Genomic DNA, 19,629 nt, shown 5'->3' with positions numbered 1-19,629 from the left:
AGAAGCAGACAAAAGAAGGAGATTTTTTTTCTTCCAAATTTAGGGTTATAGTTAATGAAAGTTGGAGATACAGCCCCTCAGGGTGTCTGTACCTGTGAAGGGGGGGTGAAAAATAACTCAGCAAAAACTTTCTACAATTGTGCTCTTTTCTTCCAGTTTCAAAAGGCACCCCTATTTAAACTCACAGGAGAACCTAACACACACAACAACTGTAGGATCTGGGCAGATGATAAAAAAGATAATTTACTGGATATATTTTAAAACCAAGGAAAATCAAGAAACTGACTAAAAGCAAGAAAAAGAAAGTTCAGAAGAGAGACTTACCTACATGTAGAAGATTGGCTCAAGTCAATGAGTCTAACACATGCTGACAGCATAGAGCAGGAAGCATGTTCTTCCTGTTCGAGCCATTCAAATATCAACCTGCATAACATTTACATGAAAATCCGTGGTCCAGCCCATTTGCTTTTGAGAGTAAAAGTCTAATGTAGGGTGGGGTAGCTAAGGTACTCATGGAACAAAGCGAGACATTCTCCCACAGGCTAGATCAGCAAATGCAGGATGCACACACACATATTCTCTCTCTCTCTCACACACACACACACACACACACACACAAACACACACACAGAGCAGTATTATTTTAGTATTTAGATAGAAAATATGAAGAACAATAAGAAATAACTTCTAAGATATTAGTAAGGGCAGTTAACAGGCCTAGATAATCTCCCAGGGTTACTCTTCTAGATGAAGTGCTATTTCATCCATAGATTTTTATGATCAGAAACACTTCCTCTAATAAACATTCATGTTACCGATGTAATTTTTACTTTTAGATCCATTTTAGACAATTGACGTTACTCAAATAAACTAATATGATCTTCTGAGAAAAGAAGAAAAACCGAACAAAAGGAGTCTACATAGACTTATTTTATTCTAACTTTAAAAAAAAAAAAAAATGCCCTTGACTTGAAGTTGGTTTCAATATTTTAAAAAAAAAGAATGTAAAATTAAACATCAGAAGATTACAACTAATCTTTATATAGTTGTAGTTATATAGTTATAACCTAAATAAAATGAAATTCCTTCACAAGTTTTTTTTGTTTTTTTGGGTTTTTTTGCAATTTCTGACTAAAAGGACACCACACATTCAGATCTACAGGACACACCCACCACTTTGAGGTTCATTTGTAATACAGTTATCAGCCAACTTCTACATGTCCCAGTTTTGCAACTGGCAATGTTATTTAGTCTCCAAGTTTATTAAAGCTGCACCCACGCACAGCTTGAGAGAACAGGACAGACAATGGCCAGAAAATCTGAGATACTTTAAAATTGATTCTGTCCTTTGCCTCATAAATCACCTTCTCCTAGTGATAGTATATCTTAGGCAAAAACATGTAATGACATGAAGGAGACCTCAAAGGGATGGCAAAGCACTTAATATTTAGTGTATGTGATTTTTTTAAACAGCTAAAGAGAAAACAGAAATTCATCTTCCTATCCTCTGACCTGTATCCTCTGAGCTTCACACTGCTGATAATTCTGATTCTGGGTGATAGTTACAGTTGCTATTTTCTGAGTGTTTACTATGAACCAGGTACTTTATATATGTTATAAAGTGTCTTGTTGGGGTCAAATCTGAGCTTGGAGTAGGTAGAGGGGAGAATCAGTTTCATTGTCATGTAATTTCCATGAAGCTTCTTAATTCTTGGAGTGTTTGGGGACAAACACAGGTACCTAATCACAAGTCCAGTTTTGCAAAGTCCCAGAAATCCTTTGGTTGCTCTTCAGACTCAATGGTGGGAGCAGTGAATAAGGAAAGAAAGATTATAAGGAGAGCCCCAGAAAGAAATTGCCAAGAGTGAGGAAGAACTGAGAAAGTTGGGCCAAATGAACAGCTGGGTCTAGCTATTGAAGGGGGCAGCAAGCCCTGATTCAGTGGGAGACTGTGTTACTAGCCAGCCCTTCTGGATTATCTATTTGCCTTGAAAAGTAGAGGATAATTTTAACTGCATCACAAGGAGTCCACCCAACACCACAGTAGGACCCAGCTCTGAAGGTGCTGAAACAAGAAGTGAGAGTCATCTCCCTACCGACCAAGAAGAGGAGATCACCAAAGGTTCAGACACAGCGTTTCAAGGAGGTCGACCGTGCAGCAGGCAGGGACTGTGGGCGGTGTGGACAACAGAAAGGACTGCAGAGATGTGAGTGGTGAAACCAACTACCTTCTCCAACAATCTCTCAGGAGGTTAAGTGTCCTTCCCTGGGACCCACAAGTTGGTGAGATCAGAAGGACATTGGGATATCCTGGTAGGCACCAGTATAGAGATTCTTGGAAATGCTGAGAAGGGACCCCATGAATGAAAAAGGCCTTCCTATTCATCAGCAAGTGGGGAAACAGAGCACTGAGATTTGTCTCTCTTCTAAATATGACCTACTTGGTTTGTTTCCATGGACTGGTTAGGCCAGAATTTAGCTGTTGCAGATATATATAAGCATATATATATGCATAATATATGTATATGTGTATGTGTGTATTTGAATCCTGAAAAGAACTCTGCAAAGTAATATCTCTGTTTCACCAGGGAACACACACAAACTGAAAGAGGTTAGGCCACTTGTCCAAGTTCACAGAGCTAGTAAGTAACAGAGCCAGCTTAAACCCACAACTGCTTAATTCCAAAGCCTATGCTATGTGGCTAAAAATTCTAGATCATTACCGGGAAATATTTCAAATAAATACAAAAGTAGACAGGATAGAATAATTACCCTTTGCGTACCCATTCTGCAGATTCAACAATTATCAACCTATGGCCCATCTCCTTTCATCTATACCATCACCCACTAAACTTACCTTAGCATTGTTTTGAAGCATATCCCAGATACCACAGACATTTCTTTCATAAATATTTTAGTCTGAGTCTCTAAAAGACGAGGACTGGAAATAATTTATTTCCTTTTTTCCTCTTTACACTAAAATAGCCCAAATAAATAGATTTCACTGGGTCAATAAATAGCTCTGTTCTCCCCAGGAATGTCCCAAACTGGACCCCAAATTATTTTACTAAGACACGTTTTTTTTGAGGTATTAGTCTTGTTAGAGTCCTCTGGTCACCCAAAGACCCTCTTATGAATACTGATGTTCACTCTTATCTCCTATTGTGCTTTCTGAAAAAGATGCTAGAATATAGCTTCCTCTGTGAATACGGAAGAGGAATAAAAAAAATAAATCTCAGGTTCTCAGGAACACCAGTCAGAAAGCAATAGGGCAAGACTGTCAATTCAACAAGTGCACTGGGTACTCACTCTCAATGTTTTAAATAGACCCTGTAGGGAGTACAAAAATAAATAAGTAAATAGGCATTCAACAAATATTAATAGAGCAGCTACTGTATACCAAATCTATTCAGGATGCTAGATGCACATTGGTTAATGGCCAAAGGCACTCTACACCAAGTTTATAATCTGATACAGGAACATGTTAAGAAAACAAAGAACTACAATGTAACCAAAATATAGACGAGAGGAGCACAGAGTTACTGGGGTCTAAAAGAAAAGAGTGAACTTATTTTTTCCTGAGTGCTACGGTTGAGAAATGAGGAAAATGAGGCCTGAATGACAAGACTTTTCCATAGTAGCAGAGAGGTCGAACCAGGGAAAACCCTCACCTCTCAACTTCTAATCCATTATGATTTCCATCTCAAGAAGGACTAGAGATGCTTGACGGTAAACATTTCTCGCTACCACAAAAGGTTTTATGGAACACATGGTTTTTGGAATGGGCCTTGATAGTCGAATAGAATTTGAGAAGTGGAGAAGTGGAATTGTTCTGGGCAGAGAAAACAGCATAAACAGCTTTGTGTCACATATTCCAACAATACAGACCACCTGGTTTGGCTGACATTTAGGGACAACTATAAGGCATGGATGGGGAAAGGTTGGAAAATTAGGTTGCAACCAGATTAGAGAAGACCTTGAATACCAGGGCAAGTTGTTTGTTTTGAAGGCCCTCAAGAGTGATGAAATTCCAAGAGTTTGAAGCCAAAGAGTTGGGAAAACACAACGATTTATGGGTCGCTGGGACAAACACGGATTATATGCTTTGTCATTTTAATTTCATGTTTCATCCTAATTCTTATGAATGAGAATGCATAGATAAGCATCATCTAAGGAGAGAGTTCTATTTGTTTAAGAGATGGGTGGGGGGCATGAAGGGGTAGAAGGTGGGGATTTACTCAAGGGACAGGCATGAGGGAGTAAACAGGCTGCCCGGATTCCGCAGTGGAGCAAAGGAAAAGGGAAATGGTGGAAATTGGTGGGAACAGCCATAGAGTGCAGCTGACAGATTAGTTCCTGGGGCCTACGGAAGAAATGGCACGGAGGCAGCGGGAAAACCTTCAGGGAATCTATATATTTCCGCAGGAGCATCTAACAGGAGTTTGTCTTGTGATCTCTGTTCGCTCCTATTTCTTCATGGGTGTCGAGACAAAATAATTCGGTTACATATCCTAACGAGAGTGGATTAGGAGGTCCTTTTAGATACAAAAGGAAGCACATTTATTTCTTAGCCAAAAAACTACTTTCAAGGTAACTATGAGTAGTTATTAGGATTGAAACATCTAAACTCAGTGTTCTCAGAGGAGTCGTAAGAAGGGATTAATCTTTGAAGCTATAGAAACTTGAATTTGAATCCCAGGTTTGCTACTTACTAGTTGAGTGATCCTGGTTAAGTTACTTAACCTCTCTGAACTTCAGTTGCCTCATCTGTAGAAGCAGAGAATACTTACCATTCAAAGTTGTAGAGACAATTAATAACATGACATGTGGAAATGTTTTCCTACAAAGTACCTGGTACACAACTGATGTTGGTTCCTTCCCCTTTCTTGGTGAAATCAGTACCAGATAAAAGGGAAATTACTAACAACCAAACATCCTGTAAGCTTCCAAGTTCAACTTCCTTTACTAAAACTTTACAAGAACGGCTAAGGAATAGCAAAATGAATTCATTTCCTTTTTCTTTCCTTTTCTTAGCTCTTCAATAGGATGGGGTACTAAGGAATGGAAAAAGTGAGATACATACACTTAAAAGAATAAGAACAACTCATGTAAATCAATTTTTTTTTTAAACTCATTTTTAAAAATGGACAAAAGATCTGGGTAGACATATCTCTAAAGAAGATATACATATGGCCAACGAGTACATGAAAAATGCTCAACATCATTTGTCATTAAGGAAATGCATATCAAAACCACAACAAGATACCACTTTACATCCACTAAGATGCCTATAATCAAAAAGATAGACAAAAAATAAGATACATGTATATATATAACTGAATCACTTTGCTGTACACCTGAAACTAACACAACATTGTTAATCAACTATGCTCCAATATAAAATAGAAATTTAAAAATCAAATTTAATTTAATTAAAAAAAAAGATAGACAAGTGTTGACAAGGATGTGGAGAAAATGAAATCCTCATACATCACTGGTGGGAATGTAAAATGGTGTAGCTGCTTTGAAAATCTGTTTTGCTGTTCCTCAAAGTGTTAAACGTAGAGTGACCATATGATGCAATAATTCTACTCCTAAATATATACCCCAAGAACTGAAAACATATGTTTACACAAAATGTTTTACACTAATGTTCTTACTGGCATTATTCACGGTAGCCAAAAAGTAGAAACAACCCAAGCGCTTATCAGTGGTGAATGGTTAAACAAAAGGTGGTATATTCATACACTGGAATATTATCCAGTCATAAAGAGGAATGAAGCACTGATAACATGCTACAACACGGATGAACCTTGAAAACATTATACTAAGAAAAGAAGCCAGTCACAAGAGGTCCGTATTGTATTATTCCATTTATATGAGACATCCAGAATAGGCCAGTCTATAGAGGCAGAAAGCAGATTAGTGGCTGCCTAGGGTGGGGTGGGGTGGCGGATAGGGATAGACTGCTAATAGGCATGAGGTTTCTTTCTAAGGGGATCAAAATGTCCTAAAGTTGATTGTGGTGATGGCTGCACAACTCTGAATATTTTTTAAAATATTTAATTGAACAATTTAAACTGATGAATTGTTTGGTAGGAGAATTATATCACAATAAACCTTTTTTTAAAAAAGGAAGAGTGATAGATTTCCAGATTCTGGAACAGAATGGTCTGCTCCATTTGATTGAGAAGATCATATTCCCTCAGGCTCAGACTGCTGACCAAGGAAAGTGCTCCAGGCACATCTCCACGACCTGGGGTGTTTGCCTAAGTGCCCTCAGCTACTTAGTATTATCTTCTTGGGTAGAGAAATACTATTAGCATCTAACTGCAGCAATGGGTTCTCCTTGGGCATTGCCCTACTTTGTACAGCAAAGTACCAGCACCTCAAAGATTATCTAGCCTTGACTTCAATTCTTAGAGAGTCAATGAGACCTGAGACTCCTGATAGCCAATAGTGAATTTAAGTCCCAAACCAGCCTGTCTTTCAAACAAAAAGTTCAGAACACTTTATCAAAATCTCCGTTTGGTTATATATCCTTGAGTTTATACTATAGAAGGGGTAGAAATCCCCCCAGATGCCATCAAACGTTGACATTTCTCATGCATCTGAATTCTGTGGTATAAGACTTGTACTTGCCATAAGAGTCTCTATAATACTTCAAAACAAACCAAAACAAAACATAAAAACACCATAGAAGAGGCTCAGGATATGGTAGAGCTAAAAATGAAGTTGAAATATAGTCCAATACTCACTTCCATACTTAGGTCATTATTCATCCTGATGCAACCTGAAAGATCTGTTCCTGGGTGGGGACCACCTGTAGGGCCTGGACACCTAATAATAGACAGTAAAGTTCCTTAATACAGGTGGAAAAACTGCAAATTTCAGCAGATACCAACCTGTCACATAGTTCCCCTTCCCTGCCCCAATTTTACTGAATTTCTAATTAAGTTCATGTCTTAACTGAGACATGATGAAAGAGAGGTCCAAGCTCCATCAGAGAGAGAGGTTATAACCATAGAGAATCTAGTCCCAAATGAAAATGAAGTTATTTGCAATTCAAAGTCTTGTTTCCTGACCCTCGATACAGAAAGGAAATTTCACTGGGGTGAACAGTGCTCACAAACTCTACTGACATTTCTGAACTTTTCCTAAGGAAGAAATGTCTGTGTACTTAGCAAGTTGAGTGAGCTCAGATGAGCTTTGGGAAAGGGTATGTGCGAGCACAGGGATAGAGTCCCAAAGACTTGTTCACCTGGAGTGTGAAGGAATAGAAAGATGATCAAAACCTAGCTGAATGAGTTAACTTAGCAGTACATAGTATATTCCTAAAAACTGGGAAACATGTTAAGTAGCCTAATTTGCCTTTTACACTTTAGAATGGATATCATGAAATTCAAAAGAGCTATAGAGAAAACTATAAAGGTATCTTTGTTTTAAAATTGTCGATTTTCAGAAAGTTAGAGAAGTTACACAATAAAAATTCCACAATAAAGATGTCATGATGTCAAGATATGAAACTTTTACTGATTAAATGTTTAGGCAATAGGAATAGGCCACCCACGAAAAGTAGGCCAAGTGTATTTTGCCCTTTTAACTTACTTGTGCCTTCCGGTCACATCCAAAGCACTATCCTCTATTTCTCCATATGTGGGCCTTTCACATGAAGCATGGATTCGGTTGGCTACACATGAGAAGGGTGTCAATTCTAGTCTTGGAATTGCTGTAAGACTATCCAGATACAAGGCATCTGCAGTAGAACAGAAAAGAATAAATATAGAAATTAATGGTTCAAATTATATATATATACTATTTCTTTTCCTCTTGGGAGATTAGACCATTTCTGAAAAAACAAAAGTCAGTTCAATTCAATTCAATTTAAATTTTTTTTTGAATTTTATTTTATTTATTTTTTTATACAGGTTCTTATTAGTCATCCATTTTATACACATCAGTGTATACATGTCAATCACAATCGCCCAATTCATCACACCACCACCACCCCCCGCCACTTTCCCCCCTTGCTGTTCCATACGTTTGTTCTCTACATCTGTGTCTCAATTTCTGCCCTGCAAACCAGTTTATTTGTACCATTTTTCTAGGTTCCACATATATGTGTTAACATACGATATTTGTTTTTCTCTTTCTGACTTACTTCACTCTGTATGACAGTCTCTAGATCCATCCATGTCTCTACAAATGACCCAATTTTGTTCCTTTTTATGGCTGAGTAATATTCCATTGTATATATGTACCACATCTTCTTTATCTATTCAATTAACATTTTAACATTACAACTCCCCACCCCCTAAATTTTGATGCCTAGTTATGAGGGGTAGAAATGTCATTTCTTTTTTTAAGAAGGGAGTAGGGGTGAAGGAGGGGAAACAGAAACCCTTGCCTAGTAAGCAACTAGAGGGGTCAACAACAATCTGCTGCCAGGGGGCAAAATCCAGCCAGCCTCCTGTTTCTGTAAATGAAGTTTTATTGGAACACAGACACACCCATTCATTCAGTATCATCCAAGGTTGCTTGTGGCTAAAACAGCAAAGCTGAGTAGTTGCTGCAGAAACCGTACAGCCTGCAAAACCTCAAATATTTACTATTCGGCCCTTTACAGAAACAGTTTACCAACTCCTAAAGAGAAAAACAGTTCGACATTGTAATTGTAAACCACTGAAGAGTGCAGGAAATAGGGTGACAATTTTTTTTTGAGGAAACTGTCTTGTTATGTTTTTCTGAGTATAGGAAGCAGCAGAATTTAATAGAAAAAACATAGGCTTTGGAATTAATCACAATTTTTAGTTCAAATCCTGACCCTGACACATACCAGGTGTGTGATCTCGGATAAATAACTAAACCAACTCTGAGCTTCAGTTTACTTACATATAAAGTGCCACATGGGGACTTCCCTGGTGGTCCAGTGGTTAAGAATCCACCTTCCAAGGCAGGGGACTTGGGTTCCATCCCTACTTGGGGAACTAAGATCCCACGTGCCTTGGGGCAACTAAGCCCGCATGCCGCAACTACTGAGCCCACGCACCATAACTAAAGGGAAGCCCACGTGCCAAAATGAAGTGCCCGCGCGCTGCAACGAAAGATCCTGCATGCCACAACTAAGACCCAATGCAGCCAAAAATAAATAAATAAATAAATAAATAAATTTTAAAGTGCCACATGACCTTAGGCAAATTACTCAGTGTTCCTGTCTCCTTATCTTTAAAATGGGAATTACATTAGCATGTACCTCACAGGGATATGGTGAGGATTAAATGAATTAACAGGTACGTGAACATACAGTTCTGAGAGCAGAGAACTGTGCCTGGCACATAGCGGGCACTCTTTCAGTGCTGCCGTAGTATTGTTACTATCACTGAGTTAGTGTGGGTAAAATCGTCTCTATAAAGCACTCCTCTACTGTCTGACACAAACTGGCCACTTGTTAGTAGCGGTAGCAGTTTTCTCTGTTCTAGTTGAAATGATCCACAAATCATTCTACTTGCTTTTTATTCCTTCTTAAATTTATTTTGATAATCAGCCCATTTCTTTTGTCATTTCAAAATCAACCATTAACTTTTGCTTTCAAGCACATCCAGGTTGTGATGAGAGATGCCACCACTTTCAGCATTTCCTAAGATAAAGTTCGTTTTCCTTAGATTGGCATTAAGTAATAGTCCATGATGTGACCTACAACATGCTCCAAACTTAAATTCTACTCCATCCTGACCCAAGCCCTCTTATATCCACAGTGACTTATCCAGCATGGACTCTTCTCCAAACACTTAAAACTTTTGCATTTTTTTTCCCCCTCATGTCATTCTCCCCAGTTGGAATACTTTTTCCATGCTTTTTGCTTTTCCAAATGCAGCCCATCTTTCCATGCCTGGTTCAACACTCATTTCTTCTACAGAGCCTTCTCTGAACCCAGGTCTTACTACCTTAATAATCTGTGAGCTTTAGGACTTACTCTCTAGGACTTACTCTCTAGTATACATAAAATAGTGCCTTGCACAGAGTAGGTGGTCAAATATAAGTTGACTGACTGAATTCAGGGATAAACATCTAAGTTTTCAACAACATTTGCTATATAATTGTGATTAATTATTTTCCCTCTCAAGAAGAACCCCACCCTCAGCTGTGTCTAACAGGGTATAGGAAAGGGTCTATCCATGCTTACCCAGCAGAGGTGTGTACCAGCATGTATGTTTGAAGGTCAGGGGTAGCTGATGTATTCTTGCTTCTTGACCACTATATCGTTTATGGCAACACTGCTTCTGAACAGAAAATCAAGTACTATTAGCTTTCCAAAGGGCTGTAACATATTTCATAATCTCTCTTCATCTCCAAAATTAGAAAGAAAATCACTACTCTACCGCAAGAGAGTTTGAGAAGAAAATAAATGACATCAAGTAACAAAGTTTTCATGCTTTGGATCAAAAGGTACATACCTTATAAGTAAAAATATAATTCTTATTAAAAATCACTCTTCAATAATTTAACAGAAGGATAACATCAATTCCCAATAATCAACACTTTCATATAAACAAAGGTTTTGAGGAAAGAAATATGAGTGAGGGGCAAGTTTAGTTATATAATTCTTCTTCATGATACCGTAATCAAAAAGTTTTAAATAGTACCATTTCCTAGGGCCTATCAAACTTGTGTGTGTGCACATGATAAAGAAAAAAATAGGTATCTTGCTTTGTCTGATACCCTCTCAAGAAAATCAGTATAGCTTAGAATTCTAACTTACTAATACATATTGAACTTAACTTTTTATTTTGGCATAGTAGTAGATTCACAATTGGCACTTAAATAGTTTCAAAAAGCTTAAACTCACCAATTGTTCCTGGAGAGGTTGATGAATTCTATCTGTGCAGGACAAGGGATCGTAGTGAGGAGATTCCTCATCTAAACAGCTCTGTCATGAGAAAAATGGTGGAGTGCATTCAAAGACAGAATGATGGCAGAGTGACAGATATAAAATACATTGGATTTAAGATGTGATGCTACCTGAGAAGGAGAAAATTGACTAGTTCTTTATCTTGTATTTTACATTAAGGGAACAATTTGTAATGGTAAACCTTCTCACTGCATTTTTCCCATTACTTGTTCTAGGAATGAAATCCAAACATCAGGAACAGGAAACTGAATGGCTTTGTCATTGAAACCGTCAAGCAGAGACCAAAGATTGTTGGAGACATAACTCAGAGAGTGAAGATGCTGTCTGTGAAAATTTTACAGCAATAAAATTGCGACTTTTGTCCAAGAGGTAGATACATGTCTATCAGTTACATTATAATAGAAAATTGGTGTTCTTGAGATGATTATGGAGATTTTTTCCAGTTCAACTTATTGTAAGGGGCTTTTTAGGCACTCTGCCTAGCTTAATCTCCTACATGAATATATTTTTTTTTCTGCTTAAACAGATGTGCCTGCATGATGCCCTAGAAACAGATACATGCAAATATCACCCTTCTCTCTTTCCTCCTCCAGCCCCTTCCCTCCAGTGCCAACCTTGCTGTTCCTTATGTTCTTCGTTTATGAACAGAAAGGAGAAATTCACCAAGTGTCATAAGGGAAAGAAATACATTTAACTGTACCATGGATATCTTGAGATATACAGACAGAAAGGAGTTGAAAGTTTAATTCAAATAAGAGAGAAAAGAGACAGCAGCCATCAAAGCCCACTCAAGTGTCTCAGAAAGGACTAGCAAACTGGCCCTTTGCTAATAGATACAGTTCTGAAATGCTTCCTCTCTGAAAGATGTTATTAGGAGCCACTCACTCATGTGCATTCTCCCCTCCTGTTTTGCTAAATGCTTTCAGTGCATAAGAAAACAAAGTCTACCAGAGCATCTTTTCTAACTTGATTATTTAATTTTATGACTAAAATTATTATATATTATAACTTAGCTTCAAAATCTTACACCAACTGGACAACTTCCCCACAGTAAACACATATCACAGAGGTTTGGGTCTTTTTGTTTGCTTTTTACCTGAAACAGCAAGCCATGGAGTTGTCCTTTAATTAACTTCTTTCTTAGTGACTTAATTGTTGCTATAAAGAGAATTTATAACCAGCTTAATATGACAATTCGCAACCCCCTTTTCCCTTAGTTCATTTTGTAAACTTTTTTTTTTTAAGATTTTTTGATGTCGACCATTTTTAAAGTCTTTATTGAATTTGTTACAATAATGCTTCTGTTTTATGTTTTGGTTTTTTGGCCCCGAGGCATGTAGGATCTTAGCTCCCGGACCAGGGATGGAACCCGAACCCCCTGCATTGGAAGGTGAAGTCTTAACCACTGGACCGCCAGGGAAGTCCCATTTCATAAACTTTTAACAGCTTTCAATTTGAGGCCTGAGGAAAGGAAAGAGAAAACAACGGCTTCTGAGAATGACGTTCTCAACTCATGACTCGTGAAAATGGGAAAGCAGAAACAAAACAGGTAGGAGCAACTAAACCACTATTGCCCTTGAGTATTTAAAATTAACCTTGATAGATGCAAGTGAATTATCTTCTAGAAGTGAGTCACAGAATTATTCATGCTAAAAAAGGAATACAACTCAGAGGTCACTAGGGCCAACCTCCTACCCATGGGGAAATCGTCTCTTCAATAAGCCTCTGCTTGAGCTACAAGCAATGGAAGCCTTGGAAATGGAGCCATAGAATCCCAGATTCCTACAAGGAGGTCTGGGATCATGAGAGATTTAAGTGGATAAATGGTTATTCGTGGAGCTGAGATCAGACTCACAGGACAGTGCACCATTCACTATACTCTTTGGCGAAATTAAAAATATTTGTCTCTCTACTTAACTGAAATCTGCTTCCCAGTAACTTCCAAATTGTCCTCTCTGGAATAATGAAAGTGAGAAAAATACCATTTAACTTCTTAAGTTAAATAGCAACATATTACTTATTGGACAATCTATACCCTTTGAAAGATAGCCAAGAACCAGAAAATAGGCCGAAATCTTTGGAACAACCAAAATAGATGTTGATATCCATGCCCTTTATTCATGTGGCAGATTCTCACACTTCACTCAGACAGTGGGCTCTGAATTTATACAGAATTCTCACAAGCTTGACTGTTTTCTCAGCCCACAGATGATTAAAAACAAAAATTAAATGAGAGTACGAAGCTCTGTTAGATGGAGGTGTATTAATAGCTGCCACTTAAAAAAAAACCCGCTAACAGCCAGGAAAATCAACAGCAGATACTCTGGTGTCCAAAACACATAGAAATCTGGTGCTTCTTATTTTAAAGACCAACAGTTTTATATCTCAGTAGCCTGAAGAAATTCTGAGCCATGAAAATAATGCTAATACATGTGGAAATTACAGAATCTAATTATAAATATTCTTCAGGGGAAAAAAGCTTGAAAAGCTTCAATTATGTGGAAAATTACCCATGTAAAATTTATTTAGTAAGAATATTTTTTGGTAAAAATAACATTTCCCAACAAAGCTTGACAGTGTTTATGAGGCCCACAGGGAGGAAAATGTATTTTTAAACTATTTCTAACATATTTAAGTAATTTAAAAAAATTAAACTCTTAATACATAGAACTCTAGTAAAGATTCAGTTTTTTAAAATTCTCTGTGTTAACTGTATTAAGAAATAAGGCTCTGTCCTCCTCCTGACCTATATCTGAGCAACAGCAATCAAAGTTTTCAGAAGTGGCCAACATTATGCTTCTGAAGTTGCGTATCTCAAAACACTGTCTTTGAATTTCCAAATTAAGCTCGTGTTCAGAAGAAATAATGAGTTAGTATAAGACTGTCTAAATTGCCCATCTGCTTTCCCACCAGGCAATCTTGATTTTTAGAAATAGTCCATCTCAAAACAAGTTCCAAGTTGTAAACCTCATTTCAACAGATGTTTTGTGCGATGGGTAGCAACTATTTTCATGTTTCATAAGGCAAAACAAGCTGGCTTATGACATTAATTTGCATGCACCTTTGCATTCTTCTTTACGTGTTTGGAGTTGGACCTGCCATGTCTCTAGGGCATTTAGGTTTCACATGGAAGCAAGTAAAACAATGGCCACTGTTTCCCCTGCTGTTGCCATCTGTGATGTAGGATGAGACCAGTTGTCTTGGATACATTTTCTTTGAAGGAAGCTGAGATAAAACAACTTTCTAAATGACTATGCACTAAAGCTTTCAGGCAAAGGCCCTGCGATTAATTGGCTGCTGAAAATCAAAACCATGATATTGAGCTGTAATAATGTTAGATATCAATAGGGTTGACGTTTATGGATTATGGACTTCATAACACTGTAATATAATGTGTTGCTCAATGTTCTATAGAATTGTGCATTACAAATATTAAAGTTCATTGAAATCCATAGACTAGAAGAAAATAATTCACAGCACACATCTGTCAAAGTTCTTGTACCCAAAATATATAAAGAAAAGAAATCCTACAACTCAGTAACAAAAGGACAAGTGACCTAATTTGAAAAAGGGCAAAAGACTTAGATACTTCACAAAGAAGATATACAATGACCAATCAGCCCAACAAATTAAAATCACAGTGAGTACTCAGTCGTGTAGAGAAAATGAAAAAGACTGACATCACCAAATGCTGGGGTTGTGGATACCTGAAACTACCACACATTGCTGCTAGGAGTGTGAAATGCTACAAACTCTATGGAAAACTGCTTGCAGTTTCTTAAAAAGTTAGAATTACAGCTCTACTATGATCTAATATCTCTGCTCCTAGATATTTATCCTAGGTTAAACAAAAACACAGGTCCACACACAGACCTATACACAGATGTTCATAGCAGCTTTCTCCCTAAACCCAAAACTGTAAATATTAGGTTGGCCAAAAAAGTTCGTTCGGGTTTTTCCATAAGATTATGGAAAATTATCTTGGCCAACCCAATAATTTAGATGTCCAATAATAGGCGAAAAGATAATCAAATTGTGGAATGTTCTTACAAAGAAATGTGACTCAGCCATGAAAAGGGCATCCCATTGATAAACACAACATAGATAAATACTACGCTAAAGGAAACACACACAGACATACACAAAAGTATATACTGTATAACTCAATTCTAGAACAGCCTAAACTAACCCACCAGTGATAGAAATCAGATCAGTGGTTGCTCCTTGTGGTGGTGAAGGTAGAAGTGGGGAGTAACTGGGATGTAGCACCAGGGAACTTTCTGGGGTTATAGAAGTCCTGTGTTTCGATGTGCATTTGTCAAACTGGTTGGACAGTACACTTAAGATCTGAATGTTTTATGATATGTTAATTACTCGTCAATAACGAAGAATTAAAAAACTACAACAAGAACGAAAATAATGGGGCTTATAAAATAAATAGGGTTAGGAAGAGACCACTAAAAATGTATATGCAACATTGTAACCAGAGCACTAACAAGCACAATTATTAGTAGTACTTCGGAAGATAACATGGATCACTGAGACATGCAACTTAAAATGGCTAAAGGCTGACTCCCAGGATCCTAGAAATGCACAAAAACAATGGAGTGGAAATGCTGGTGACACTTTAAATGGCACAGTGCTGGTGGGGTGCTGAGAAAATGCAGAGGGAAGCGGAACTCTGAGGCAGTGGGGCTGCTACAGCAACGCAGGCGGGAATACAACCTGCCGCAAAACGGAGCTCTGCGGGGCTGGGATGGCACGTCGCTGGGAGGGAGGCCCAGGTGCAGACCTTGCTTTTAATTTTCTTAAAATACAGCTGAAAGCTTCCTGCTGCCTATCAGCAGCCAAGTTGAGGGCTTTCTCCTCTCCTGCGGAAGGTTATACTTCTATTCCTACCAATCCAGGTCCTATTCCCAGGAAAATTGTGAATGAAATGCCCATATTATCCTTACACGTCTTCACCCATTTGGCAATCGTGAAAGAGATAGTTTACGTGATAGAAACATACTCTAGCAGAACAGACTGTACCTAGTATGGCCAAGCATTAGCTACTGTTTGCATTTGTTACGTTATTTGTAAATTAACAACTCTGGCGTTTTCTGGAAGAAGATACTGAGGCTCAGAGAGGGAAAGAGATTTGCCCAACTTTATCAAAGTCTTTTGTAGACTTAGAATCTAGGTTTGTTTAACCTCAAATCCCATGCTCTTTATCTTTGTGCAATACTTTCTCCTAGATTATTTCATCCATACCTGCATCTTTCATTTGGGAAAATGTAGGCCCTCATCCCATCAGAGGTGTCCAGCAAGCTGTACTTGACTTTGGTTCTCTCCTTGGTGCTCACCCCAACACCTATGTTTAAGTGTCTCCATCAGCTGAACCCCCCTTCCTGTCTCATTTCCCTCTTGTGGACTGACTGCTCAGGACATGTGGCTCTCATCTTGTATTCATCCTCAAAGCTGTAGGCTGTTATGTGCCCCATACATCATGCCCTCCACGCTAAGAATAGCAAGCTAGAAGAGAGTTTCCAGTGAGTTCATCTAGGTGAAAGCCTTCTCTAAACTATAAAGTTCATATCAGATACTATGTTCAAATAAGGAATTATAATATACAGGAGCTTCTCAGGCTCTCTCCCCAAAGAAATATTTATGGTTTCTAAAGGAAATACTTACGGTTTCACTCATTGTCTGTTGAATGAGCAAGTCAATGAAGATTTTATGTAGATAAGGGCAAAAAAGGATGAATACTAAAGGGGTGATAGCTTGGATTAGATCATTTAGTCTATGTTTCCTGCACATTGGATTCACCCTAATATGTTGCATGCATACCCTAGATCTAAGAAGCTTTATTCCTTTTTAAAGCAAACATTCATTTACATATGCACTATTGCCTTTGTTAAGATACTTAGATACACATGAAGAAGCAGAAGAAAGAAAATATATGTTATCATTCAAGAAATTTAGTAGTTCTAATGGCGCATTTCAGGGGGGCAAGCATGCACACTAATTACCTCATAAATCAGTCCAGTCCTGATGGCAGTCGAAAACTTGAACAATATTATTTATTCAACATTAAATTCAGGTATCTCATCAAATGTCATAAGCAACTTCCTACTTCCAGTTTGTGAACATTGTCATTGACCTAAACATTTGGACACAACAACTGCATCCTCACACAGTTTGCTAATGAACCTGTCTTAGATGCAGCAGAAAGCAATTGCCATAACACTTAATGAATTTATGAAGCTAACCGGAAAGTTTCACGAGAACTAAATGGATTTAAATAGTTTTGTTGTCTGACTCAGAATTCAAATGTCTGACTCAGAATTCAAACAGTATGTGATGGCAGTGGTCATGGTGGAATGTGTGAGGATGTGTTTGTGTTATAACTGTCCTACCTTGTTGACGTTTGTTCACAGTCTATCTGGAAAATCTGCACTATAGACTTTTTGAAAATATGTGCTACCCAAATTTCCCTCTTCTTATAAAGATTGTTGGGGTTTTTTGTGTGTTTTTTTTGTTTTTTTAATTAATTTATTTATTTTGGCTGCGCTGGGTCTTAGTTACAGCCTGCAGGATCTTTTAGTTGCAGCGGCATGTTCCCTGGACCAGCGATCGAACCCGGGCCCCCTGCACCGGGAGCACGGAGTCTTACCCACTGGACCACCAGGGAAGTCCCATAAAGGTTGATTTTTAAGGGCATTATTAGAAAGATCTTCGTAAGCAAAGGGTCTTAAGAGCCAAATTTTGATAGGTATGTCTTCTTTGGGCAGCAAAAGGTACTCACAAGTAAAGGAGCTAATAAAGCCTGGCAGATTGTGTGCAATTCAGAACAGAAAGGAAGCATCCACCCTACTTTATCCAGCCAGAAAAAAATACGTGCATTCAACCTAGGGACGCTTTCACATTCTATTTTAAATGATATTTGGACCAATTATCCCCTGAGGATAGACTGGGAAGACAATAGCAAGTTCATAATATTGAGAATGTATATTTTGGAATAAGTTACAAAAGCTGACTTTTCCAAGAAGTTACTACAAACCATAGTAGGTTGGAGGAGGGGATAAATTCTTTGTTTTATAAAACTATGGGGTATAATATTGATTTAAGCAAAGGATAAAAATAACTGGATCAAAAGATTAGACCTCTAAGCACAGTGTCTAAAGCAAACACACCATAAACCAAATTTGGAATGCCTTAATGAAGGCATGTTCTTGGCTCAAAATTAACAACTCTAATCACAAGGGGACCTTCTCCAATGCCCTCTGAGCAATACAAAAAAATATCATAAAGATTATATAATTTAAAGCATGCTTTACATTGTCTGACAGAGTGAAGCAGGGTAAAATGACACTTACTCTTATTGAATATGATCAAGTTCTACAAGGCTTAGAAATAATAATAATAATAATAAAGTGTTGAATAACCACTGCTATTTTAGAACTAGCCAATTCCTTTAAACTCTTAAACAGCTTTCTCAGATAACAGTAGAAAGGGTACAATAAATCCAAAACAAACACAAGTCTGAAAATTTCCATCACTAGCTTACCTTAAGCTTATATTTAGTTATTACCCAAACCAATAACTTTCTATAAAAAGAACCTTTATACTGCTGGAACAAGAAGCTGGCTGAACAAAAGCAGTTGTCTGATAAATGGTCATATACATAAGCTTTATTTTTACTGAACCATGTTTCTAGAATAAAATAAGCTTAAAAATAATCTGACATCTGTAATTTGACAATTGTCTTCTCACCTCAGTCCTCAGTAAACGCTTATCTACTTTTAGGTAAAATGGCAAATGTTCTAGTTTTTAAAGTAAAATATATATGTAAAGAACACAAAATTTTTAAAGAATTTCCACACATACATAATATTTTGATACACATTGAATTCCTAAGTATTTTGCTCAACTCTAAAATTACTGCTTAAAAGAAAATAGAGAGGCAGGGCCTCTTCTACCATATGATGGGGACAAACCAGCTAATAAAGTCAGAGTAGAATATGTAAACAATTTGCAAGTTCAACACTTTCATGCATACAAGATTTTTTTCCATGTTTACTTTTACAGATATTGAGAGGTTTTGTTTAAGTTTTAAAGAAATAACAGTTATGGAAAAATCCAGCTTGTAATAGACAACCAAAAGGGAAAGTTAATGGTTAAATCGATCCACCTAGCCACTAGGCAGATCTCTCTGGAAGCCCATAACACTGCTTCTGGAGCCATTTCAGCACCATGAATTCAGTAATAAGATAGCAGCTGGAATCTAGAAAAATGGCTGTAGTCCTCCTGCCCCACCTCAGAGTGGACTGAATTCAGACATAACAAATACTTGCTACTCACTTTTCAGTTTTCTTGTCTTCTGCTCAAGTGTCTGGCAAGTGTTCACTAACTCAGTATTTATAGTCTGGAGATTTCGTTGATCCGAAATTGCTTCCTCTAATTTACGCAGCAAAGGCTTAGCTTCTTCCCTGGCAGAGTGGGCTGCTTGATCTCCATCCTCCACCTGGATACCGACAGTTAATGCTGGATTTTAGCAGAGTGGCAGGGAAAGAAAGCAATTGAGCACTCACTCTTATTATGCACACGAAACTGAAAATGTGCTTTTCTTCTCAGGGAAGTGATAAGCCTCCACTGAACTTCTGCAATTCTGTGTTTGCATGGGCTTCGTATGCCTGAGCTATTTCTACAGCGGCAAAAGTCTTGGTATGTCAAGTCGC

The 19,629-nt window shown here is 37.8% G+C and overlaps 1 protein-coding gene across 1 annotated transcript in view; it reads right to left on the bottom strand.

The window, feature by feature from the left end:
- Positions 1-19,629, bottom strand: part of IRAG2 (inositol 1,4,5-triphosphate receptor associated 2) — a 91,176-nt gene that overhangs the window by 28,453 nt on the left and 43,094 nt on the right. Inside the window, 6 exon segments of the mRNA XM_059935466.1 lie at positions 6,759-6,840; positions 7,609-7,756; positions 10,184-10,280; positions 10,847-10,927; positions 12,006-12,067; positions 19,253-19,415. Of these exon segments, the coding sequence (XP_059791449.1) occupies positions 6,759-6,840; positions 7,609-7,756; positions 10,184-10,280; positions 10,847-10,927; positions 12,006-12,067; positions 19,253-19,415 (633 nt within the window).

Source organism: Balaenoptera ricei, chromosome 10, assembly GCF_028023285.1.
Source record: "Balaenoptera ricei isolate mBalRic1 chromosome 10, mBalRic1.hap2, whole genome shotgun sequence".
NCBI lineage: Eukaryota > Metazoa > Chordata > Mammalia > Artiodactyla > Balaenopteridae > Balaenoptera > Balaenoptera ricei.
The sequence above is the reverse complement of the archived record's forward strand: the minus strand, read 5'-3'. Positions and strand labels throughout refer to the sequence as shown.